General features: G+C 38.5%; 1 protein-coding gene across 1 annotated transcript; it reads right to left on the bottom strand.

Moving 5' to 3' along the window:
• Nucleotides 1–6,236: 6,236 nt before the first annotated feature.
• Nucleotides 6,237–16,935, bottom strand: LOC149239854 (aspartyl protease family protein 2-like). Its single transcript, XM_089369990.1, has 3 exons — nt 16,827–16,935; nt 15,413–16,186; nt 6,237–6,430 (listed from the first exon to the last, which is right to left on the bottom strand). The coding sequence occupies exons 1-3, from the start codon at nt 16,933–16,935 to the stop codon at nt 6,237–6,239; spliced, it is 1,077 nt and encodes a 358-aa protein (XP_089226116.1).
• Between the last annotated feature and the right edge of the window lie 9,803 nt (nt 16,936–26,738).

The raw sequence follows: 26,738 nt of genomic DNA, 5'->3' as shown, positions 1-26,738 counted from the left end.
CTGAGATGATATATTGTGGGATCCCAAAGTGTACCCACACTCGTTCAAATAAGAGTTTAGCAGTGGCTTCTGCTGTGATATTCTTCTTGCAGGCCACCATAATGGCCATCTTTTAGAACCTATCGACGACCACAAAAACACAGTCGTTTCCATGCTTAGTGGAAGGAAGGCCTAAAATGTAATCCATGGAGATGGTTTCCCAAGGCAAACTAGGGGTAGGTAGCAGGGTATAGAGGCCTTACTTCTTGCTAGTTGTTTGGCAATGGCACAGGTCGTGCATGATCTGATATACTTCTTGACATCCTATTGTAGATTTGGCCAATAGAAATACTTATGTAGTATTGCCACCGTTTCTCGACCGCAAAATGCCCAGCAACCTGACTGTAGTGTGTTTCCCAAATCATCTTGGCACGCTTACTTGAAGGAACATAAAGGTGGCCCAGGTGGCATAATAGGGCATCCTGGAGGTGAAAATCTGGAGCATGCCAACCCTTCGAGTGTGTCTAGTATGTTTGGCCAAATTCTGGGTTTCTTTTGTACAGAAGTGGCCATCAGAAGTCTCGTGCCGACAAGAGTTGAGCGTGGTGGTTAATGTCATGATCGGTGGTTGACTGAGGCAATCTGCAACATTATTGGCGCTGCCCTTCTTATACTTGATATTCAAATGGAACTATTGAAGGTACGTTGACCACTTCTGATCGCGATCATTCTGCAATTTCCATTGGGTTTGTATGAGCTAGAGGGGTTGGTGGTTTGTGTGGATGACCATTTCCTTCCCCAAAATGTAATGTTTCCATTGTCTGCGGGCCTGCACAATGGAATACATCTCTTTGTCATAAGTGGGATACTTCCAAACTATTTATGAAGTGTCTCAGTGTGTATGCAGCTAGATTCCCATTTTCAGTAAGGACTACCCCAATAGCATAATTAGAGGCATTTGTATCAACCTCAAATGGTTGTTGCCAGTCTGGAAATGCGAGCATTGGTGTGGAGCAGAGGTGATCTTTCCACTCTGCGAATGCCTTTTTTTAGATTCAGACTAGAATAATTTTGATTTCACTCCTCTTTGGTGAGCTGACTCAATGGCCAAGTGATATGAGAAAATCCTAACACAAACCTATGGTAGAAGTTGGCAAGACCTAGAAAGCTGCGGATCTTTGTTAGAGTGGACGGAGGGGATAATCCCAAATGACTTAGGTATTAGTTGGATCATATGCACCCCTCTTCATCAATAATGTATCCCAAATACTGAACCTAGGTCATGCAAAAGTGCATTTCTCCAAATTGGCACATAACTTGTGTTGCCGCAGTGTTTGGAGAACCTTTCGGATGTGGTGGAGGTGCTCTTCCCAACTCTGGCTGAAGATGAAGATGTCATTCAAGTATGCCACTACAAATGAGTTGGCAAATGGCCGCAAGATGTCATCCATTAGCCTCATGAATGTTCCAGGAGCATTTGTTCAATCCAAAAGTCATAACCAACCATTTGAAAAGGTCCTCCTTGGCTTTAGGTAGTCTTCCACACATTGGAGGGTTCAATTGGTACTTGGTGATATCCTGACTTCCAATCAATCTTTCTGAAATATTTTTTCCCCTTCAGTTGGTCGAGGAGGTCATCAATCCATGGGATCAAGTACCATTATAGACAGTGATCTTGTTCAGTGCCCGATAGTCAATACAGAGTCTCCAAGTCCCATCCTTCTGAACTCGAACGGATGTGACCTTTCTATAGTAGCTCCTGAATATACCTCTTGATTTCATCGTTCTCTAGAATAGGAAAACTAATAGATTGATCCATTGGGCAGTGGCGCGCCTAGGGTTAGGTCGATGGAGTGCTTGACCTGACAGTACAGAGGAACCCCTGTGAGTGGGTTGAATATGTCCTCGTACTCCTCCATGACCTTGTCCATCTGTAGTTGTCGTGCGAAGGGCCATGTCTGGAGGTCGTGGGCCACCTTCTTCTTCTTTCCTTGAGGGCATATCATCAGGAAAATAGATTTCCCGGTTTTGGAAATGAGCTTACTACATTGTTTTGCACTAACCAAAGAGATGGTGGTAGGCGGTGCTACCTCCGGTATCTTGTACAACTTAATTCCCAAAGTAATAATAACAATAAAAGGTCTTGATTCATACACAACATGTTGCTTCCAAAAGTATGGTTCTCCTATTAATACATCACAAACATCAAGGGGAGCAATGTCATACATTACCTCGTCCGTGAAGGGCTTGATGTTGTATGGAAGGTGACACTACTGGCTCATGTGAAGATCCCGTCCTCAACGAAGCCACCCGATGGTGTACAGTTGTGGATGTGTTGTGGTCGGTAAGCCCAGCTGCTTCATGACCTCTGCCAAAATGATGTTCTTTTATCTCCCGCTGTAAAAATGAACTACAGTGGGGATCCCTTTACCCCATCTGGGAGTGGAAGAGACACTCCTCCTTCTCTGGATCTTCGGGTTCCTCCTTCTGGATCTTCGTGGTGGCAATGCTGGCATTGGGATCCACATCGATAATCTTCTTCCCTTTGTCATTCCCTTGGTGGGTTATGACTCAGAATTGGAACATGCATCTGATTCTTAAAACTTTAGCTCAGCCACTAGTGACTGCTTGGCCCAACACTCACTTGTGTTATGAGTGGAGCTCTTATCGAACTCACACCATTTTCTCATGTCCTTTTTCAGCTTCGCGGCACTGTTCTTTCCTGTTATCTTTGGGTGAGTTGTCTTTAGCTGCCCCACCTTGGCTTTGTCCTTTGTTCTGTGGTTTAGGGGCACATTTCCCTTGCTTTAGATTCGCAGATCCAAAGTCTCGCTTCTTCTGTTTAAACTTCTGCTGAACCTTGACAGCATATCGGTATGTGTTGTGTCGAGCGAGGAGATGTTCAAGAATTCTATTTCTTCCTGGATGTACTTGTGCATACAACCGTGGTATTTGAGTATCAAATGTTGCTCTAAATCCTTGATACCCAACTTTGTGTGAGGGGTATGGAAAATATTGGTAAACTTCGGCACGTCTTGGTCCTTCCTTGCCGCAGCATGGTCCACTTTATGTATTGATCCTCATTGCTTCCAACAGGGTAGTACTTCTCCTTGATGGCATCCCGGAATGAATTCTAGGTGGGTGCGGCTGAAAATAGTGAGTCGGTATTTTCATCCTTTTGCTCGGAGTAGGTTTCCCACCAGTCCTTGACATGGGGGGCTGCTCTGATAAGAGAAAAAACAATCTTTTCCCGAGTCGAAAATTCATGAAAAGAAAAATAACCCTCTAGCATATTTAACCATTTACCTACAATAATTGCATCTATCTGACCCTCGAATATGGGGATTTAAAAATTAACTTGTACCTTAAAGGGTGTGGCATTTCTAGAGTAGCTGCTAGAAGCTGATGTGTCGCTTCTGGGTAGCCGCTGAAGGATCTGGGCAAAGTTGTCCATCATCGTATTCCTTTGTTGCTCGAGGGCTTCTTCGAGCAAGATTTTGATAGGATCTGCTACCCCCTCATCTTTCTTCTCATCCACCATGGGAGGTCGCTGGGATTTGTGAGCCTGCTCTTGCAAACGTTCGACCAGTTAAAGACCTAACTCCTTATATCCCGACCTCGTGGGGGACATGCAAAGAGAAACAGAGAAAAAGCAGACCGCTCTGATACCACTGATTTGGATTTAAACAGGAACGTAAAAGATTACAAAGATAACCATAAACACAGATATGTAGTGGAAATAATATTTCATTTCATTAATGTAAAATACTGAAATACGCTAAAAAATAGTAATGGAAATAAACCAGCTAGGGCGATGGTAGCTTATTTTTAGAAGAGATGTGGAGGCTACATGCCTCTAAATTGTGTTACAATGAGGCTCGAAGGCCTATTTATTGGTGAGAAACAATGGGAAACCATAAACATCCAAAAACCTAACCCTAGAAGATGAAACACCAAAACTGTGGGCCTCGTTTGGGTAAATTGGTACATCAACTTCCGAAGGTCATAACTTTGGCATACGATCTCCATTTGACATGTACAATATCTCGTTAGAAAGATCTATATGAGAAGTACAACTCTGGCAAGAGCAACATTAGACCATGAACCCATGTTGCTCCCAGTTTTCCCAAAAGATGTCGTTTAGGGCCTCAAAATAGCTCCGGAAGTTCAAGACCTCGCAAAATGCTAAAATTAGGAAATTGTGCTACAATTAAGGAAACTGAAAAGTTGAAAGGAACAATGGTGGGGGTCTAAGTGGACTTGGTGGGTGGTCACCAATATCCACCTAGATCAAGCATCTCGTTCATAAAATGCATGAACATGTTGGGGGGCATTTCTTAGTCCAAATGGCATAACCAGCCATTCATATAAGCCTTCATTAGTCTTGGAAGTTGTCTTCCACTCGTCACCTTCTCAAATCCTGATTTGGTGGTAACTAATTTTCAAGTATATCTTTGAAAAGTATGCTGCTCCACCCAAACAATCCATCATATCATCCATCTGAGGTAAAGGAAACCTATACATGATAGTGATCTTGTTAACTACCCAGGAACCAGTGCATATCTGCCACTCACCTACTTTCTTGGGAGCTAAAACAATCAAACCGCACAAGGGCTTACTTTCCTGAATCAGTCCTTTATCCAACACTCCTGCACCTACTTTCGGATTTCTTCATTGTCCTTCGGACTCATCCGATAAGCAGATTTGTTTGGAAAACTGGCTCCTGGAATGAAATCAATATGGTGACTAATGCTCCGCTTTGGTGGTAATTTGTCTGGTATATCATCTACCACAATATCTCTAAATTCCTACATCATGTCCTATATCTCTTTAGGTAAGTCAGTGATTTCAGTATGGATCAATACTAGTTTTGGCATTTGCCCAACTACATATTTTACCTTATTATCCTCCATCTTTTGGAAAAACTCTTTCCCACCTAACAGTAATGCTTTTGTTCCACTGATCTCTGCGACATCCTCTTCCTTCATGGGCACTAGCGTATGCTTTATTCCATCTTTAACAAACTTGTAGCAATTTGTTTACCCTCATGGACGACCTTCCTATCATACTGCCATAGTCTGCCAACAGAATATGGCACACACCCATCGCAATCATCTCACAAGTCACCTTGTCCTTGTACTTGCGAATATGAAACTCTACTTTGCACTGCTCACCGACCAACAGTTGGTGACCTTTCTACAACCAAGACACCCTATATGGAGTTTGGTGCTCCAACCTCTTCAAACCCAATTTCCCCACCATTTCAATAGCTACTAGATTATCAGTACTTCCATTGTCTACGATTAATTTGCAGCATTTCCATGCAACTTGCACACATTCTGGAACAATTCTTTCCTCTATGTCTGATCAGCTACTTCATTAGCTGGTTTCAATAATACCTTGTTCAACACCAAGGCTTCCCCAGTTTCAGTCATATTTCCACCTCCTGTGGTGGTTCCTCTGCTTCATCGGGCTAAGCAAAATATGCTCCCCTCTATCCAGTTTGATCATTTTCATGACAGTCAAAGGACCTATGTCCCCACTTGTGACACTTGTAACACTGATAGGAATTTCCTCTACCTCTTTCGTTACTTCTTCTTGCTGGTATGACCTTCCTCCTCTAGTGTTACCTTCCCCTTTAGTTTGTCCCGAAGTTTTCGAACTACTGCCCTCTTCATTCTTGTTGGCAGGTCTACCTCTGCCAAAGGACTATGTCCTACTTCTTCAAGAACCAGTCCTCTTGAGGCATTCTGTTTCTGGCAATCTTTTCCTCCACCTTCAAAGCACTCTGATAGGCTTCCTCTATGGTCTTAGGGGAAAGAATACTAATTTCATCTAGGATCTCAATTTGTAGACCATTTACAAACCTTGTTTTTTTTTTTTTTTTTTTTTTTTTTTTTTTTTTTCAGGGGTATCTTCAACATAGCTAGCTCTCAAGTTTACTTTATAAAATTCTTCAGTATATTCCTTTACAATCATCATTCGTTTTCTTAGGTTTTGTATTTGCCTATAAAGGGAAATTTGGTATCTTTAGGCAAAAACTTGCTCTTTATCCTAGCAATCATCATGTCCCATTTTTAATCAATGGTTTGTTCAATCTTATGATTTTTAATCAATGGTTTGTTCAATCTTATCCTTTGTCCTTGCACACTGTCCCACCAGAGTGCTGCATGTCCCTTCAACTTGGTGACAACAAACCTGATCTTCTTGTCTTCGCTGATTTCTTCATATTCAAAATATTTATCTAGCTCACTTATCTAGTCTAACAATGCCTCTGTGGACAAACTGCCATCATAATTAGAAAGCTCTGGTCTTGGCTTGCTACTAGCCAACAAAACTGACCTCAATAGTTTAATCTCTGGTCCCTCTTCATCTGACCCATCCGTCGTGGCTGCGTTTTCCTCCTCACTGTCATCCCCACCTTCTGGATCTCTATGCCTTCTTGCTTCCACTGCTACCAAACATGTAGTTAAAGTCCTAATCTCTTCTCATAGCCCTTCATCTGCTACTCTTCTGATGGCTTTACCTCGACCCCTTCTTCCTACCTCCATCTTTACTAAGAGAAAGGAACTAACTTCCTCTGATACAGGAATTTGGTGGCAATATCGAGGAGGGGCACGTATCAATGACCATTTAACTCTTTTCGATTTTTTGAATAAACAATATAGGGTTTTGGTGTCAGGTTTTAATGCACTTGATTGTTTCAGCGTGCCCTTTGTATTGGCCTTGGTTTCACAAATGTGGTCATTTTACACCTGCCGAGGTAAATTAGGAGTTCGTTCTTGTATTCGTCATTGGTCTGGCTCAGCTTTGTGGGTGCATTGTGCCTTTGCTTGTTTCTTGTGGTGGTTTGTTAGCACTATGCCTGCGCTTGTTCCTTATGGTGGGTTCTTAGCATTGTGCCTTCACTTGTTCCTCGTGGCAGTTTGTTAGCATTGTGTCTTCGCTTGTTCCTTGTGGTGGTTTATTTTGCTGGTTCTTGGAGGTTTCAAGTCGAATTTCAATCTGCAAGTTATTTCATTTTTTTTCGTTGTTACCCGGCTTAGGCTTTGTCTCTACTCTACTCATGATGATTTTTTTTGCTGTTGGTTTTCATGTTAATCTAGCTCTGTGTAACGACAGGTTCTTTCCTTGCTACTATGGTGGGCGGCTCAACGAACACTGCTTCAGGTAATTTTTTTTTCCAATTTCATTTCTGTATCTCATTTCGATCTCTCTAACGCTCTAGTTCCTTGGTGAGCATGTAAACTTCTCCTATGGCATTCCTATTGGGAGAAACCCTCTGGCAAGGGACTCAGTTCTCGTGCTCTGGCTTAGAGTTATGCCTTTTCCAAATAAATCCCTACTCCTCCCTTCGTTTATCTGCTCAATGTCCTTTTGTTTTGTTTTCCATATTGATTTCCTAACTGCCCGCATTTTTTTTGTGGTGGTGTACAGGTCATGCCTAGAGAACACTACTCCACGGCCTCATCCTTGGGAGTCTTTGCAAGCTTGGGGAAAAATAGGGTAGGATCCCTTCATGGTTGTATTGTGGTTTTTCTTTTCTTTACATGCACTATCCTTATTTGGGTATAAACCTTGGGGTTTCACTTTCTCAAAATGTTTGTATGGTTTCGTGGGTTTTCCCACCCTCGTTGTTTGACTAGTCTTGGCCTGGAAATTGTTGTTTCTTTAGTGTTCATGAGTTTCGAAACACTCTACTATTTTTGGTTATATAAATGTCTAATGAACTGTTAAATTTGGAAATATAACGAATGCATAGGTGTGCTTGAATGTTGAATGTAAATGTACCTAGTTTTTTTGTTGAGGAAGGATATTATGTCTTTTATGGTTTTGCCTTTGTCTGGTTCCTGGTCCGAGATGCCTTCAGTCACGAGATTTTTGTTGATGTCATTCAGCCTCTTAATGAATTATTTCACTATTTCTCTTTAACACAATGTATGAAACATTAATGGATAGGAAAAGGAGAAATTGTCTTGCTTCCTTAATGACAGGTTCTAGATTCATTTGCTTTCATAGATATTGAAGAAAAAATTGTAATTTTAAATTCTATGTCCTTTCTTCTCTCTTGATGGAAACCTCCCTCATGAGGATCTAGTTTTTTTCTTTTTAATGCCTTACTAGCAATTTCTTACAGTTGAGGAACTGTTCCTTAGTTACCTTTCAGTTTCTTTAAACATACTCTTAACTAATCCTATTTTACTTGCTTGCTTAATTTTTAAAGGAAAATGGCTATATCAGCCTTCATTTAAGTAAAACAAAAATAAAACAAAATTCAAAATGTTTTTCTTTCTTTCCAGCAAAAATAAAAAACCATTTCCAGCTGTCACGTTTTTAGTTGGATGCTCCTGCATCAGCAGTTTAGCTTCCAGAGGCCATGCCCATGACAACTAGTTATAATTTTACAATATCTATTGTTATTAACTCCTCATGATTAAAAAAAATCATTAATATCATTATAGATTGACTATTAATAAAATATTATACTAATTTTATTCTCTGTTAATTTTAAATAAGTTTAGATTTTATGCTCATAAATTTACCACTACTTCACTTATATTCTCTATTTCCAGTAGACTATTTAAATATTTTGTAATTTTTTTATACATCCATTAAATTATATCTATAAATAATTCATTTATAAAATTGATGCTTTCAAAATTCTTAAGTGATGCTTTCAATTATATATATAGATATATATATATATATGTGTGTGTGTGTGTGTGTGTTAAATCTTTTATTATCTTTTTTTTAACCATTTTTTATTGTAGGGTCAATATGTTAAAAAATACAAAAATACATATGTATAATTAAAAATATTTAATTTCAGGATATTAGCAATGCCTCATCATTTAAAACTCACTTACATATCATTATTTTTTTTCCACCATTTAATTTAATGTATGCAGCTATATATCAATTCCATTTGGCTCTTTGGCTCTTTGGATTCTATTCTATTTAGAGTTGCCTTTGGTGTGTCTTTGTGGATTTTTAGGTGTTGTAATCTGAAAAAAAAAATTAATAATAATAATAATAATAATAACAACAACAACAACAACAACAACAACAACAACAACAACAACAACAATAATAATAATAATAATAATAAAATAAATAAATTGAGGTGAAATCTTCTTTTTTTTCTTAAGCAAGAGTCGAACCTTCTTTTCATTTCTCTGTATAAAAGACTACATAAAATACAAAAAACCCAGGGTAGAAAAGGCCAGAGATATGGCCATTTCTAGGTGCGTTGGGAAAAGCACCAACTGCTCATGACCTGAGAAGTAATATCTGCACATCAACATTTGAAGGGAGGTTCTTAGGGGGTGTTTTGATTAAAGTTCCAATTGTCTCCTTGAGCTGTTTTAAAATTTGTTCCATGATACTCTAGGAGGAACTCTTTTTATTTTTGAAAATTATATGGTTGCATTCCTTCCAGATATCCCAAATTAGGAAGCTAGGATTTAAAAACCAAGCTTTGTTTACCGTTTCATAATCAGAGAACTTTCTCCTCCAATTCCTTAGGGTATTGGTTATGCTTCCTCTGTCCCTATCTGTTTGTCTGAATATTGAGGCAATCCCATCCCACAACGTGGAAGTAAATATGCAGAGGTTGAGAAGGTGCTCCATAGTTTCTTCTTGTGAATCACATAGCTGGCATCTGGATGGGCCATAAACACCCATTTTCCGAATGTTCTCCTACGTCAGAATTATCTTATGATGCACAAGCCACATGAATATTTTGGTTTTCATCCATCCCTTGTTCTTCCAATGATTCTTCCAAACCCCATCCGGTTTTGTAGAATCAAGCTCAAGGGCTATGCGTTTTGCCTCTTTAATATTAAAGGTGCCTTCATTGTTATTGCCCCATCTTATATGGTCAAAATCAGTTGAAATCAGGATCTTTCTTTGATCCAGGATGGTTGTTACAGCCTCAGCCTATGCTTTCAAGGGGCCATTATCCTTGTAATCCATTTCCTTCCAAGTTCTCCATTTTCCTCTGCCATTTGTCTGACCCTAAAATTCATTTACTCAGATTAACCCTTTGGTGTCAGTATCATGCTTGAGATCTGCAAAGTCTTCTCTTAACATATTAGGTTCATGTTGCCATTTATGCTCCCAAAACCAAGCCAAGTCTCCAGCTCTAATTTCCCAGAAACTATTTTTCCGAACTATGTCTCCATTCTCCCAAGATTTGTTCCAAATGTGGGAGCCTTTTATGATTCCATACATTCTTATATGGTCCTCGTCTTGCCAATTACTTGCATATTTCTGGTTCCAAATTTGTGCCCAAGGAGCATCTGAATCTTTTATCCATCTCCACCATAATTTTGCCCCCAAAACTTTGTTTAGCACTTTAAGATCATCCAATCTTAAACCTCCTTGTGTTTTAGGTTTGCATATCTTTTCCTAGGCTACTAAGGCTGATTTCTTCTTTTCTTCCCCCTTGCCCCAGAGAAAATCTCTTTGGATATTTCTACATTGTTGCATAACTCCTTTTGGAGGTGGAAGGGCTGAAAACATGAAGATGGGAACAGATTGAAGGACAACATTTGTAAGCACCAGTCTTCCCGCTAAGTTCAAAGATCTATTGTCCATTTTCGAGTCTTGTCCTATAGCTTATTAATCACAGGCTCCCAAACTGTCTTGTTCATAGGTTTGTCTGTGAGCGGTACTCCCAAATATTTGTACGAAAGAATATCTCTTTGAAAGCCAAGAATTCTAGAAATATTTCCATGAATAACAATGTTAGTATTGAAAAATAAAATCTTTGATTTTGAAAGGTTTACCTATGTACCCGCCACCATATCAAAGTCACACAGGATTTGTCTGTAAGCTAGTGCTTCCATGGCCGTGGGGATGCCCTATAGCACAGTATCATCTACAAATTGTTGATGGGTTAAAGCATGTCCATTCCCAGATAGTTTGAGACCCTAGATCTTACCTGCTTCTTTAGTGGACTTGATGGCTTGGCCTAGTCCTTCCATCATAAGAATAAAGAGAAAGGGGAGGGAGGATCTCCCTACCTGAGATGTCTTGAAGGTTTAAGGGTCTTTGATGGAGAACCATTCACCAGAATTAAAAAACTAGAGGTAGTCACCAGGGCTGTTACCCATCTCACCCAGTTGTGGTCAAATCCATAAGCCATGAGGACCTTCCTAATGTAGGCCCAATTTAACTTAACATAAGCATTTTCAAGGTCTAATTGTATAATCATTCATGCCTTAATTTTACTTATCAATGAGTGAACCACCTCATGAGCTTGATTGATATTATTGAGAATTTGTCTGCTCTCCACATACCATATTTTCTCCACAGAGACCAGAGTAGGAAGAAGGGGTTTAAGTCTATTGGTAATTATTTTGGAAATTATCTTATAAACCACATTGTGTAAAGCTATAGCTCTGGATCTATCTAGTGTCATAACATTGTCCTATTTAGGAATCAAGGAGACGAAGGATGTGTTGAGTGCCTTCAATACTATTATATTATTCCTGGAATCCTCCACCACATCCAGTATATCTTGCCTGACAATACTCCAACATTCTTTAAAGAAATCTACATTGAAACCATTTAGGCCTGGTGCTTTTCCATTATACATTTCTTTGATGACTTCATTGACCTCCTCTTCATTCACCAGCCTATTAAGATTATAATTATCTTCTCTTGTTACTAGCTTAGGAATGTGCTTTGTGAAGTCCCTGATAAATTGAGATTTATCTAAGAGAGGTTCCTTAGCTATGCCTTGAAAATGTTGAACCAACAAAGCTTCTATTTCTTTGTGGGTATTGATATGGTGGCCTCTAGAATCCTTGATCGTTGAGATCCTATTGTGAGACTTTGTGCTCCAATGTAAACCTGTGGAAAAACCTTGTGTTTCTATCCCCTTCTTTTAGCCATTGTACTCTTGATTTCTGTCTCCAAAATATTTCTTGTTGTTTGCATAAGTCCTTCCATTCCTGTTGATGCTTGTTAGCTTGGTCACTTCTTTCCCCATCAAAGCCATCAGTGATTAGGGTTTGGTTAATTTCTTGCATTTTCCTTTCAACTACTTTTTTAGCTTCAAAAGTATTGCAAAACTCATTCTTATTCCAATCTTTGAGCTTGAGTTTGATATGTTTCAATCTTTTGTGTAAAAGAAACATTCTTGTCCCCTGGATCTGCAAATGTTCTTTCCACCATTTTTCAATGTTGCTAATAAAGTCTGGATAGGTGAGCCAGATATTTTCAAACTGAAAAGGTCTATTTTTTGGGGTTCCTATGCTAGTCACCTCAAGTTGAATAGGCCAATGGTCTGAGCCACCAAAGGGGACAATCATAGCTGTCTCATCAAGGCCTTTGAGCATAAGGTCCTATGAGATAATGAGTTTGTCTAGTATTGAGGCTACTTGAGACTCTCCTCCTCTTTTGTTGTTCCAGGTAAAGAGGCCATTACTTGTATCTGTGTCAGCTAGATCCATGTTGTTTACAAAATTCTGAAATGCTATAGAGTCTCTTCCTAGAGTTTTGGCCCCACCGTTTTTTTCTGACAGGGACTTTATCATGTTAAAGTGCCCTCCCAGAATCCATGGTATTCCTGAATGTCTATCTCTTAGATCCTCTATAGAAGTAAGCAGTCTGAGTTTGTCATCAAGCTTCTGTGGACCATAAACATTTGTGATTAAATAAATTTCCCTGTCTCGCAAAGGTTGAATAACCATTGATAAATAATTCCTAGATGCTTCAGCATCCACTATGCCTATTCTTTGAGGGTTCCAAAGTGTGAGAATACCTCTTGCTATTTTATCTGATTTGAATTCTATAAATTCATATCCATTAAGCCATTTTCTATGTATTTCTCTTATTTTTTGGATTTAACATTTAGTTTCCTGGATTAAAAACATATCTGGAGTTTCCTCTTTCATTGTATTGTTAAGATTCCTTTGTTTCCTTTTACTTCCTAGACCTCTAATATCCCAATATGTGAGCTTCATTAAGAAAGATTTATAAAAGACTACCTGGTTAGATATTTCATCTTACCTGAGTCTATCATGAGTTTTCCACATTCTATCAGTAACTCGTTTTGTTTTTTTCTTCCCCTTTTCCTTCTTGGGTTTCTGGGAGCGAGTCCTGATGTGGTTTTTAAGGTTTTCACCCCTTCGTTTCCCTATCTCTTGAGGTTTCTTTTACTTCCCAACCCTTTTGCCTGAGTTCCCCATAGAAAACGTTGCTGCACTCTATTAAACTCCTCTTGAGGTAATGAATCCATACTTGCCATGGTAACCTATTTCAGGAATTTTTCCAGATCTAGATGTTCTCTTTTGAGAATATCCTGTAATTCATGATCCTCTGTTTCCACCTCACTCGGGGTAATTTCTTGGTCCATTTCAAGTTCCATGTTGCTCATCATAGTCTCCTTTTGTTGGTTAATATCCTGTGTCTCCTCCATATTTTCTTCCTTGTCCTTCTCCCTTGGGTTGTCCTCCATGGCCTGATTTGACTTTGCTAACTCCTCTTCTTCTTCTAATATCTTGTACCTCTTCTTTCTTGTTTGCTTTTCCTCGTTGTGGTTTTTTTTAACCTTTTCCCTCCTTTATCTCTGTTTCCCACCTTGCGAAATCTATCAGTTTCTTTCTTTATTGTAACTTTACTTTTGCTCTCTGTATTGTTGAGAGGGCATTCCCTGAATAGATGCCCATGTTCATGGCACTTACAACATCTGAAAGGAACATGTTCATAATCCACTGCTTGTACCCATTCTTCATAAAAAACATCCCAGATCACTTCACTTGGTAGAGCTCCAAAGAGATCCATCTCCACACATATATGGGCAAAGGAAGTGTAATTTCCTCTTCTTGTTGCCTCAGATATTTTAACAAAATGCCCTAGTTTATTCCCTATTGCTGATAAAGATTCTGGTTGCCAGTAATCTAGTGGTAAGGAGTAGAGTTGTACCCAAATTAGGACTGAGGTGAAATTTTTGTGCTCCAAGGCAAAATTCATTATCCAATGCCACATATAGAGGCTTGTAGTTGCATAGAAGTAGGGCCCTCCTTCAAACACCCTGTCTTTATCCTCAATGTTAGTGAAGACTACAGTGAAGAAACCCTTTGATCCAAGGTGTAGGTCTATATCCCCTTTAGGTTTCCAATGATATTTAATCCATGCCTGTAGCAATTTCTTCGTTGGCCATAACCCCATAAATTTACAAATGATTGTGTAAGTCGTCATGTGATCCCTATGCGTCTGCAGTGCTGGATCACTTAACACCACTCTCGATATGATGTCGGCCTTAGGCTTACATGGACCATCTTGTTTTTTGTTTTAGCTTTCTGATTCTTTTTCTCTTCTCCTTTTTCTCTTTTGTCTTCCTCCCTCCTATTATTTTTCTTCTGTGTGTCTTCATTGTCTAGTTTCCCTCCTCCTGAAAAACCTTTTTCAACCTCTAGCGATTTCTTGTTGGGGCTGGAAACTGCCTGAATGTAGGAGGGAGTGGCGCTCGCCCCCTTATGCCCCTCCATGGTGTCCAACTCTTGATTTATTTCTGTAAACCCTAGCTCCTACCATTCCCGTGCTCCCTTCATTCCTCTACCAAAAATAAAAATAAATTCAACCAACTTGGTGCTCTTATAAGAATTGGAGCACCAATGATTTTAAATCAAAATCTTCATTTGTGTTATTTAAATTGGTTTTTTTGAGTGTATACATATGGATTCAACACCCTTGAAAACTCCTAAGGCACTTCGATTGTGCAGGGATTACCCATAAAACTTATGATTTCAATAAATTCCTACTGGATTTTAAAGGAATTAAACAGGAAAAGCTCACCAGAAAAACTTCCAAAAATTCACACTAAAAACCACTAAACTCCATCCATTTTAGTAACAAAGCTTTTTCTCAACTTACGTCCATTTGACATCACCTTCACCTAAGCATCTGGTCTGTTTATTCAGCGACTGTTGTCTTTTTCAGAAACAGGTGGAATTTAAATTTACAATTCATTAGCCCAATACCGTACATGGAGGTTGGGGGCAATCAGGGGTTAAATTTGATGGGTCCCTCTGCCCATCATGGAATTTTTTAATGACAATTTTAGTTTTAAACTACCCTTCGCATGAATTTTAATATTTACTTTTACCCATCAATAAAAGAGTATCCAATTTTATTTTAGAAATGTATCAAAATTATGTTAACACTTTATCTAACTTTTGATAACCATACTATTTTTATTTTATTTTTTCTAATACTAAATACAAATAATTATATTAAAACAAATCATCATAAATCTATATTCTATTGAAATACTTATAAATAAAAAAATTCACTCACTCTGCCTTAACACTATATTCCCTTTTTTTATCTCTCAAAACTATTTAGTCCATCTAAAAAAATTAGTCCATATTATATAGCTTTCCTTCCATTAAACATAAAAAATGAACCAATATCAAAATACAACTTTGAGGAAAATCCGGATCTGTGAGGAGAGGGGTGAAAGCGGCAGTGGCAGGAATCGAACTCTCACCGAAGCTGAGCGAGCCCGTTGAATTGGAGGATAGGAAATCCGGAAGGCAGTAAGAGAATTGGCCGGCAAATTTGCTTATTGTCTGGTTAGGAAACCCAGTTGGACCCCGCCCCAATCCTAAAAGCCCAGACGTCCCACTAAAGCTCCCTGCATTGATATGCCCGCATCCAAAGGCGAAGCCCTCGAAAGAATCCGAACCCAGAGTCAAGGTGTCATTGCTGTAGTCTCCAATGCTTGTCGATAGATCCGAGTAAGTGACTTGATAAGCGCATAACTCGTTATCATCGCAGGGGATCGGATTATGCTGGGAATGAATACAGGCGTCCGAAGTACAGGTAATGCGTTTAAAAGAAGATGACGCATTGGGATTGAATATGGGATCTACCTGCGAATAACAGTGTGTACAATCCTTGCATTGTATCCATGACATATCGTTGGCCGTATTAATTACCAGCAACCGTCTCGTTGGTGGTGTGCCAATCCCTACTATTACAATAGGAACATCGCTCTGGGGAGAATAAGTGCTGCCGTTTTTTGACCTGCCCATAATCATATTCAAACGAGCATTCAAACGAGCATTGTCTCCTTCGAAAATCTGAGACACCAAGGGTATCCATGGGCTCGAGTTCGTGGGCTTGAGGGGTGAGCAGGCCCCGTGAATATGATCCAGTCTTATATTCACTCCTGGCTTTAGCGCTTCCTCACCTGTACACAAAAATCTGATTATATATTTTTCTTTTCCTACAACATATAAATACGACATAAAACTACAACATAGGAATACTGCATAAAATTTTATAAGTGGTTTGTTGTTGATACTGCATAAAATTTTATAAGTGGTTTGTTGTTGATGATGATAGTGGTTAATGTTTATTGAGACTAAATTAGTCTATCTGACCTATTGGTATTAGTATATTGGTATTAGTATATAGGGTTAAGTGAATTGGTCTCGTTTTAGTAAGTAAGGTTGATTAAATTGATAAAAATTTTATTTTAAAAACATTTTCTAAATCAATATAATATTAATGTCAAAAATGAGTTAAATTGCTTGACATCTTCTCGTTAAAGTATTTCTTTATTTGAAAATTACAAGTTCAAAGCATTTCCTTATTGAAAAATCACTGGATCAATTTTCCTAAATACTCTTGAGATTAAACCCTTAAATCAAAACAAGCTATTCATTCAGATCTAAAGAGTAGATATGAAAGGAAATTGGTCATAAAAATCATTGGATGAAGTCAAATGCAAGCTCTAAATTATTTATGCAGCCTGCTCATCACATAATTAAGTATGAAATACTGTGAGAAGAAAAAAAATAAAAAAACCAAACAACCAAACAGCTGACCTGCAGGTGAACCTGGGCATTCGACAGCTCCCTGTGGCTCTTTCCATTTGAAGTATTCAGCCGAGACAGTGTGATAATTCTGGCGTTCTAGGCGTGTTGCACTGGCCATGTGCAGGCATTGAAGCATTAAAACAACAGCCACCCATCCACAAAAGGCCAGAAAATGTGTTGTTGGGTTACTCATTGAGGAGTGAATGGGTCTGAAAGAATAAGGATGCCTAATGAGTATGAAATATAATTGAATAAGTAAATTCAGTTATTGAATTATTATAAGTCAACTTTTTTAAATATTTAAAAATTTATAATCAATATAGAATCATTATTAGTTTAACATTTACTTATATAAATTATAATATTTAATTTTGAAAAATAAATACTTATATTTAAAAAAAATTATTTCTCCAATTAAAAAGATAAATTGAAAATCTTATTATAACTTTTACACACTACAACGTTATCGCAAAATTTTAGCAATATAATAACTATTTCACTGATTTTTTTAGCAATATAATAACCATGTCACTGATTTTTTTTAGATATAAATAAATACACTGATTTTATGCAATTATTCTTGCAAATAGTTTCAACTACTTAATATAGATTTTCAAACGCATATCCATATCCATGTCCATGAATAAAAATGTTAAGCCGAAGGAGTTTAAAACCAGCGTGATCATGTACAGAGATATCGGAAACAGTTGTAATTAATTACTATCCATATCCATGAATATTAATTCACTTTTATTTCCGTTTGAGTTTTTCCAAGGTGTTTCAGACATATTATTGCAGTGCGTAGTTTTCATATATTTCATGCGAGAGTATTTTAAATGTGCTGATATAATATAGATTTAGTTATTTAATTATATGAGTATCACTACTCCAAATGGATTTTAAATACCAAAATTTTATTGGCTGGAGTTGGTTATCGAGTTATCTAATTGTATGTGATTCCAACTTGTTAATTATATGTCACAACAATGCATAAATAGATTTGGGCCTATTTCTTAGGAGACCTAAAGATTGGTAGCAAAGAAAACTTTATCCTAAAATTTAACAAGTAAATATTTACATCTAAAGTCACATTAAGGTTTTATCTCATTCTAATCTTTTCATAATATATATTAATCTTTTCATAATATATGTATTATGTATTTTTTATGACTTGGTTAAATTATAGAGGAAAAGTATTTTTTTCCTCAACTTTAATTAAAAGTAGAGAGATATTTTTAAAAATTTGACTTTAAATTTATTTATGCATTCGAAAAATACATTTTATATAATAACAAAACACAATATTACTTAAAATTATAATGTTGGATTTAGGTGAAAGAACTATTTCATCTCTAAATTAGACTAGATCTTTTAAAAATATATTAAATATATTAAATAGTTTAAACTTTATACAAATTATAAATTATTATATAATTTTGGATATATTAAATGTTTTAGTAGAGTAATATACAAATATTTTGTTAGAGTAATTAATTTTAAAAACTATTAAAATTAACGTATATTATTAGAAGTATATTAAACTCTTTTATTCAAATTATGGTCATTAATTTAAAAAATATATTAAAATTAATAAAATATATTATTAGCTCATGTGGTTTTGGATTGATGGTGAATGGGTGTATTGTTAACGCAGTGCTTGTGATTGGTAACTAGTTCAAATCCCCATGTGTACTTATCTACCAAAAATATTTCTAAATAATTAAATTGAATATGTTTAAATATAATTTGTGAAAATATAATTATTCAGTTTACATAACAAAAAAATATAATAATATTTAAAATTGTATAGTTAAAACTGTTTCATCTATAATTTACTTTAAATATTTTAAAATTATCTTAAATATATTAAATAATTTAAACTTTATACAAATTATAGAATATTCCATAATTTTAGATATATTAAATAATTTAATATAGTAAAATTATCTTAAATATGTTAAATAATTTAAAATGTATCTAAATTATAATGGAGGAGAAGTAGAGAGCGATGAGAGGAGAAAGTGCGGGTTAGGGTTTGAAAGCCTAGGGTTTTCAGAGCCTGAGGCGGATGGGAGCGGGCGACGGGGAAATAGCAGAAGGGTTAAGCGGGAGCAGGAAATAATCTTTGCGAGGTTAAAATACGAAGGAAGGGTGAAATAAAGATAGTCGGGACTGAAGGAACCCATGGAAGGAAAACAGGGGAGGGGAGAGATCCCCTCCTTTAAGAATGTAATAGCAGGCGAAGCAAGTGGGAGCGGACTGCAAGGGGCTCAGAAGGAGAATAGCGGAGATGCGCTAGTGTTGGGGAACCTATGTCAAGCAAAAAATCGGAGGCAGATGCTTACCTAGAGCACAGAAGAGACCAAGGTACGTAATACCAAATAGTAAACTCAAAGACTATAGATGCTAGATGAGAGACCATGCTTTGATTTGCAAGTTTGTTGGTTTTTGGGCATCTGAAAAGGATTTAACAAGATGGATACAACAAAGATGGAAGCCAAAAGGGCATATAGATTTAAAACTAGGAGCAAAAGGTTTTTTCACAGTCATTTTTGCAAACCTAGAAGATAAGGAAAGAACCTTTGAAGAAGGGCCATACTTTATGAATAACGCGCGCTTATTCATGAGGCATTGGAAGGATGGGTATAGCCCGGATAATGAGAAATTGTTAGTAGCACCCATCTGGGTCAGATTATTCAGATTACCAATGGAGTTCTGGGACCCTGATATTCTGGAAGGGATCGGTAATTCAATCGGAAATTTTGTTAAGGTTGTTGAGTCAAAAAAGAGGGGAAAGTATACTTCATATGCAAGGATATGCGTTTACATGAATATAGTAGAGCCACTGCCGGAGTACATAGAGCTAGAATACCATGACGAAATATGGCAACAACCAATTGATTATGAGCACATTCCCTTCAGGTGTAGAAGATGCCATGAGTATGGACATCTATACAGGCAGTGCCCACTAAACAAAGAAACGGAAATAACAAGGACACAGGTTGAAGAAAAAAGGAGAACAGAAGGAGCAGATACCGGGGATGAGGGCTTTCAGGAGGTCCAGAGGAAAAAAAAACTAGGCAAGGAAGGAATAAGGATCCAACAGAAGGGGAAATCTATAGTAGTCGAAAACCAAAACAAGTTTCAGGTCCTCCAGGTGGAGGAAGACGAAAACGAGGGAGAAAGGAAAGAACAGGAAGATAATGAGAATGAACCAATGGAAATTATAAAAGAGACAAAAGAATAGGGCATAACTCAGAACAAGGATATGGAAGAAGAGATGGGAGCAAGTCAGGGGAATACAAGAGAGCAAACGCAGATGGGAACGGACTCTCAAAAGGATAATGGGAACGAAGAAGAAAGAATTATGAAGAAATTGCTTCAAGAACGGAAAAATTTAGATGAGATCTTTATCCCGGAAAAACCAAAACAATAATACAAAGAAACATTCCAGAAATATAAGGAGAAGAAAGGTAGCACCTCAGAGACTCGAATGGATCAAGCAGGGACGCAAGGGAACCAGAGCCTGGGAATGGACGGTACTGGCAAGGGGGGCAGAAAGAGAGGAAGACGAACATTAAATGAAACCATACAAGCAGTTGGAGAAATATTGGTAAATTCAGGAAGGGTTATACCTCTATCAGAGGTATTTCAACAACCACCAAAGAAGTTATAAATGATAGTCACGAGCTGGAATATCAGAGGGCTAAATAGTAAGGGTAAGCAGAGGTACTTAAAGGAAAGACTGAAGAAAGATAAACCGAGCATAATGATAATCCAGGAAACGAAAATTAGGCATCAACAGATGGTAGAAATTATGAAAAGAAATAAAATACAATATGAGGTAATGGCTCAAGATGCGGATGTAACAGTAGGGGGTCTGGCAATCCTCTGGTACCCTGAGGAGGTATTATTTGAAAATTGGATCATCTTCCCCAGAATCCTCACATGCATGCTCAGATTGATAGGATCAGAGGAGTGAACACTCATTTCAGGAGTCTATGGACGCATATCCCAAGAGAACGGAAGAACTTTCTCAAGGATATGCAAGCTATTAGAAGAATCCTCCCTGAAACACTGTGGATAGTTCGAGGAGATTTTAATATGATTAGAACGATAGGCGAAAAGAAAGGTGGCTTAAGGAGACCAGATCAGAACATGGAGGAGTTTAATGAGATGATCACAGAACAGAGGCTAGCGGATATACCTACAACTAATGGCGTACACACATGGAACAATAGGAAGGGAGGAAGAAATCAAATTGCTTCTAGATTAGACAGGTTCCTTCTATATGAACAAATTTTGAACCGGGATGTGTTTATAGAAGCTAAAATTCTGTCGGCTTTAGGCTCGGACCACTGGCCGATCAGATTGGAAATTGATATCAAGAATAACACTGGTAAGAAACCATTCAGATTCGAGGCATTTTGGCTTAGAAACCCTCAATTCTTACACAAAATAGAAGAATGGTGGACCCAGAGTAAAGTGAAAGGGAACGGGAAGATGCATACTATCCATCTGAAACTCAAAGAACTCAAAGGGAAAATAAAAAAATGGAATAAGGAAGAGTTTGGGAACATCATGGAGGAAAAACAAAAATTAGAGAAAGAAATGGAGGAAATACAACAAAAATTAATTCTAGAAGGGAGGGATGAGGAAAGAAGCAAAGAGGAAGGAAGAATAATAGGCCAGCTTGAAGAAAGAAGGAAACAGGAAGAGATTCTGTGGAGACAAAAATTAGGATAAACTGGTTACGCGAAGGAGAAAGAAACACTAAGTTTTTCCATCAAACCATGATCCAGCACAGACAAAGGAACAAGATATTCTCCATTAAAAATGCAGAGGGGGAAAGGATAGTAGAACAAGAAGCAATTGAGAAAATATTGGTGGAACACCATAAAGAGATACTCACAGGACCATAAAAAGATCGAGGATTAGCCATAGAATGCATCTGTAAGGAAATCCCTAAAATAATAGTAGATGAGCAGAATAAGGCTTTGATGAGGGCAGTTACTTTAGAAGAGGTGGAAGAAATTGTGATGGATATGAGTAAGAACAAAGCTCCAGGACGTTATGGATATACCGTGGAGTTTTATCAAGCAGGGTGGCACTTTCTTGGCAAAGAAGTCCTGGAGTCAGTAGAGGAATCACAAATGAAGCAAAAAGTATAGCCAGGTATCAATTCGACCTTTATTACCCTGATCCCTAAGAGTGATAATTCAGAAAATGCTCAAGGTTTTCACCCAATAGCCCTATGAAATGTCATATATAAAATCTTAGCCACTCTAATAGCAAAAAGATTAAAGCCTCTACTTTCGAATATAATTTCACCAGAGAAAATTGGATTTGTGGAGGGGCGACAAATTCTTGATGGGTTAGTAGTATCACAGGAAATGATACACTCACTAAAATAGAAAAAGCAGAAAGGAATGATGATGAAGCTGGACTTGTCAAAAGCCTATGATCGTTTAAGCTGGAAATACCTCAGAGCGGTTCTTGGAGCCTATGGATTTAGCAACAGGTGGATAGAGTTGGTATACAGCATGATGATGGATTGTAGATTTCTGTGGTTAGGTTTTTTAGTATTTTCACTCGGATATTCCACAGTTTTCATTTTTGTTTTGTCGACGTTTCGAGTCTAGACCAAGACTCATCATCAGGACTTGATTTACAAAAGAGAGAGCCAACAATGATAGGAGAGGAGCCGATTTGATCAAAGAGGGCAACTCAATCTAAGGGCGTGAGGATTGAGGTCCAATTCCTACTAACTTCCAAGCCTCCATCCCTGTTTAGGTTATGAGGGTGTTTCACAATCTCAAGAGCTTCTGCATTGCTTGAGAAAGTGAAGATCTGACTCTTTCTTTTGTAAATACAGCATGATATCGACCCGAACTTCTCAATATTATTAAATGGGGTTCCTACGGAAACCTTTAGAGCTACTAGAGGAATTAGGCAAGGGGATCCTATTTCTCCATTCCTATTCATAATGGCAGCAGAAGGTCTCGGAAGATACTTCAAAAAAGAGTTGAAGGAAAAGAAAATCAAAGGCTTAAAGCTATGGGGAAACAATTTGTCTATCACTCACCAGCAGTTTGTTGACGATATTATGCTATTCTATGAGGTCTCAGTAAAATAGGTGAGGAACATTAAAATAATACTCGAGCTGTTTATGGAAGCATCGGGTATGGAGATTAACAAAGAAAAATCATGCACCTTCATATTCAATACTCCAGAATCAATCAAGGCTCATCTGACCAGAACTTTAGGATTCAGGCAGGGGGAACTTCCTACAAAGTACCTGGGGAATCAACTAGATACAAATCCCACACGAATGAAAAATTGGTAGAATACATTAGAAAAAATAAAGAACAAATTGGCAAGTTGGTCATTCAGATCTCTGAACATTGCCAGCATAATCGTCCTACTGAAATCTGTCCTTCAAGCGATACCTATTTACTCCTTATCCATTATGGCAGCCCCCAAAGGGGTTTGTACAAAAATGAAAGAAATATTTGGAAAATTTATTTGGGGAGGTCCAAGTCAACAAAGGAAATGGGCTCTGGTCTCGTGGGAAAATATAAAGAAAAGAAAAGAGGAAGGGGGTCTAGGCCTGAGAGACCCAAAGACATTAAATAAGGTGCTTGGAGCAAAACTATGGTGGCGGTGGATGCAAGGGGGAAATGATCTATGGAAGAGAATCCGAACTCAGAAATATAATATGCCTGCAACAACGGCGGGAAGACTGAGAGTTGAAGAAATCCCAAAAGGATCTTCAATCTGGGAATTGGAAAGTCAGAATAGGCATATAGTAAATAATCATGCTTTCTGGGAAATATGCGAAGGAAGAAGTGCTAGATTCTGGGAGGAGAGGTGGTAGCAAAGAGATAAATTGATCGAGATACAAACTCTGCAAGAAGTACAACAAAAAGCGATCGGGGCAGGACGGGAATATGTGAGAGATTATTGGAAAGAAGGAGAAACCAATGAAATATGGAGAGTATGGAGAAAGCCAGAAGAATGGGACGAAGACACAAATCAAGAGCTAGGGAAAATATATACCAAAGAGTTAGAATCGAGGAAGATAAAAGTGCCACACCCCCTGCTTACCATGTTTCATGCTCTCATGGAAACATTGTAGTTGACATGCAAGGCAGTGAGAGAATAAGCTAGAGAAGGAATCTCATGCAGAGGCCTACAACCATAATGAGTGACTAGATAGTCAAAGAACTGACTTGTTTGACCCTCATGCATCTCATACAGGGCTTGATATCTAGGTGCAAGATGCCAAATAATTGGACTGCGAAATCTATATCCTAATGAGGATGGCCCTGCTTTCAAAATGCTCTCGCCATAGAGGTTCAAACGGTTGACAGCTAATTCAAAATTCTCATACTTAAACGGTTCCCTGAGCTGGATGTTTGGATTAGAGATTCGGTGCCGCAATTTGGCTGCATCAATGGTGAGGTCTTTGATGGAAAGAAAATACTCTAAACTTTGTCGAATGAGTGCCTCATGCATAGGTCCTAACATTTCAATGACACCCAGAGTTCTCATAAGGTTTCTATGTTCTTTCCATAACCGCACTGGGTCCCTAGGCTCAGCCCTTACACACAAGTCTAGGCCATTTTCCTGCCTCTGGAAAGTGTTATAGGCTTTGAGCCATTTAATCTGATTAACCCCGAATGAGATGAATGATTTTAATTGAATGTTCCCAACAAAAGGACCAGGGTTCAATTCACTCTCCTGATCTAGCACGAGGTTATGCAAATAAAATTCACATAGCAATCTTTGGACCTTCACCCCATAATGTTTACAACAGTCTATAAAGTCATTGATAGTGTTGATTTGTATAGGGGCGCCTGCTTTAATAGCTTTTATTTTTAATTGTAAATATCATTCTAGTAAAAACAAAGCATAGTTTTTGGCAGGGGCCCTACATGCTAAAACGTCATTGTATAAAGAACACAAAGTATCCATCTGCTTGATAACAATATCTAGCCTACGGGTTACCTTTGCAACTTTCTCTTGTTCCTTTCGCCACCCTTCAAAGGCCTGGCTTTTGGATTGATTGACGTTCCTTAATTGTTGTTGTAACTCTTCATACTTCTCACGGGGGACCGTTTGCTCTCTAAGTTGTTCAGCTTCTTGCTGGGCTTGCTTCATCATCTTATGAAAGGTCCTTGTCTTCGGACCTCTTTTCCATATGTCAGTGGAGGCCGTGAGTTTTACCTGAACTTTCTTATTACGCTGTTTGGAGTTCAGAACCCTTATTACCCCTGAGGATGGTGCCTCTGTCTGGATCTCCTTGTTCTCCTTTTCTTTTTTAACACGAATATCAGCTTGCTACTGTTCCTATTCAAATGGAACAACATTCTGTTCCTCAACATCATTTGGAACAACATTCTGTTCTTCAGTAGGGTTTGGAACAGCAGGGCGATCGTTGGTCCTTCGCCTTTTTGCCTTGCAGGATTTTACTGCAGTGGCCCTCTTTTTCTTCCCTGCAGTCTTCCTTACCTTCTGGTTTGCTTTCAGAATTCTAACTTGTTGTCGGAGCTGGGATATTGTATTCAATAATTTCTGCCATTCCTTTCACAATTTCTTAATTTCCAGCGTTCCATTAGAAGGGACAGCAGGCTGTCTACTGTGGTCTGGACCATGACTAGTCTTTGGGTCTTTCTCCTGGGGTGCTTCCTGCTGTTCTGTTGTGGCTGTTCTGGGGTAGGAACCTTAACTCGTTCCGTCTCTTCCTCGAAAACTGCTTGTTCTAGAATTTCCTCTGGTGTCTTGGGAACAGATTGTTCCTGTTTTGTATCTCTTATCTTTGCTTCATCATGAACAGGCAGATTTTCTTCTTCTGCCTCTGCTGTATGTGGTTTTTTGGATGTGTTTTATTTTTGGGGTTTGTCGTGGAGGTCTGCTGGACTGGAAGGTTGGCCATACTCACCCATATTGGCCAAAACTGCAGCCAATTTGTCATCTCCCACTGGGTCTTGTGGTGGGCTACCTTCCTGCTGTCCTATTTCCTCCTCCTGCTTGGATTGCTCAGTTTCTGCCTCGGAATGCTTAGCTTCTGTTTCTGTTTTCGAATGCTCAGCTGCTTCCTCATTTTCCTCTTCGGGTTGCTTGGCCCTCTCTTTAGATTGCTTGGCCTCCTTTTCAGATTGTTCTATTTCTACTTCTAGTTATGAGGGTTGCTCGTCCTCAATTACCACTGGCTGGCTTGTGATTTCCTGGAGCTTTTCCAGCCTTCCTCTTATTCGAGCTAACCGGGCTGATTTTCTGGGTCTCTCTAGTTGTTCGGGTGTATCGGTGACATGCTTACGCTTTGCTGATTCATGGTGTATTTCTGGTCGTTTAGATGCACTAGCAACATGTTTTTGTTTTACCAATTCTCTGTGTTTTTCCGGACATTCTGGTGTGCTTGTAGAATGTTTACATTTTGGGGATGTTGTTGTCACTCCCCCCTCAATCATTGCAATCAGTTCATCCCAGTTGCTTTGCTGCTGGGTAAGACTATGACTAACTACTAATCGAATTAATCCATGGTGACTCACGACTGACTCTACATGCTGTGCCTTTTTTAGGCTTCGTGCAGCATCATGCAGTAATGAATTCAGAAGTGCAGGTAGATTTACAGAGCATTTTTGCTTTAAAACAGCTAAGAGTTTAAGATGTCGTGGCCTTACCATGTCTTTCCTCCCCTCGCAGGTAATGTAACTCTGAGCTGTTCTTTCTAATTCGATCCAGGGTTCTCCAAGGGTTGCTGGCAGAACTCCCTTCCCCTTAATTGTCAAGCTCTGGCCTTCGTCCTGGAAAATCTCCATGATCTTCTGTAATCTTTCCTTCTTTAGTGTCCATACTAGTCCGGTGGCTGGTAGTCCCGAGACTTCTGCAATTATATTGTCGGTGACCGCTATCCGC

This window comes from Pinus tabuliformis, chromosome 8, assembly GCF_031772625.1.
Source record: "Pinus tabuliformis cultivar Carrire ecotype Pingquan chromosome 8, CPIR1, whole genome shotgun sequence".
Taxonomy (NCBI): domain Eukaryota; kingdom Viridiplantae; phylum Streptophyta; class Pinopsida; order Pinales; family Pinaceae; genus Pinus; species Pinus tabuliformis.
The sequence above is the reverse complement of the archived record's forward strand: the minus strand, read 5'-3'. Positions and strand labels throughout refer to the sequence as shown.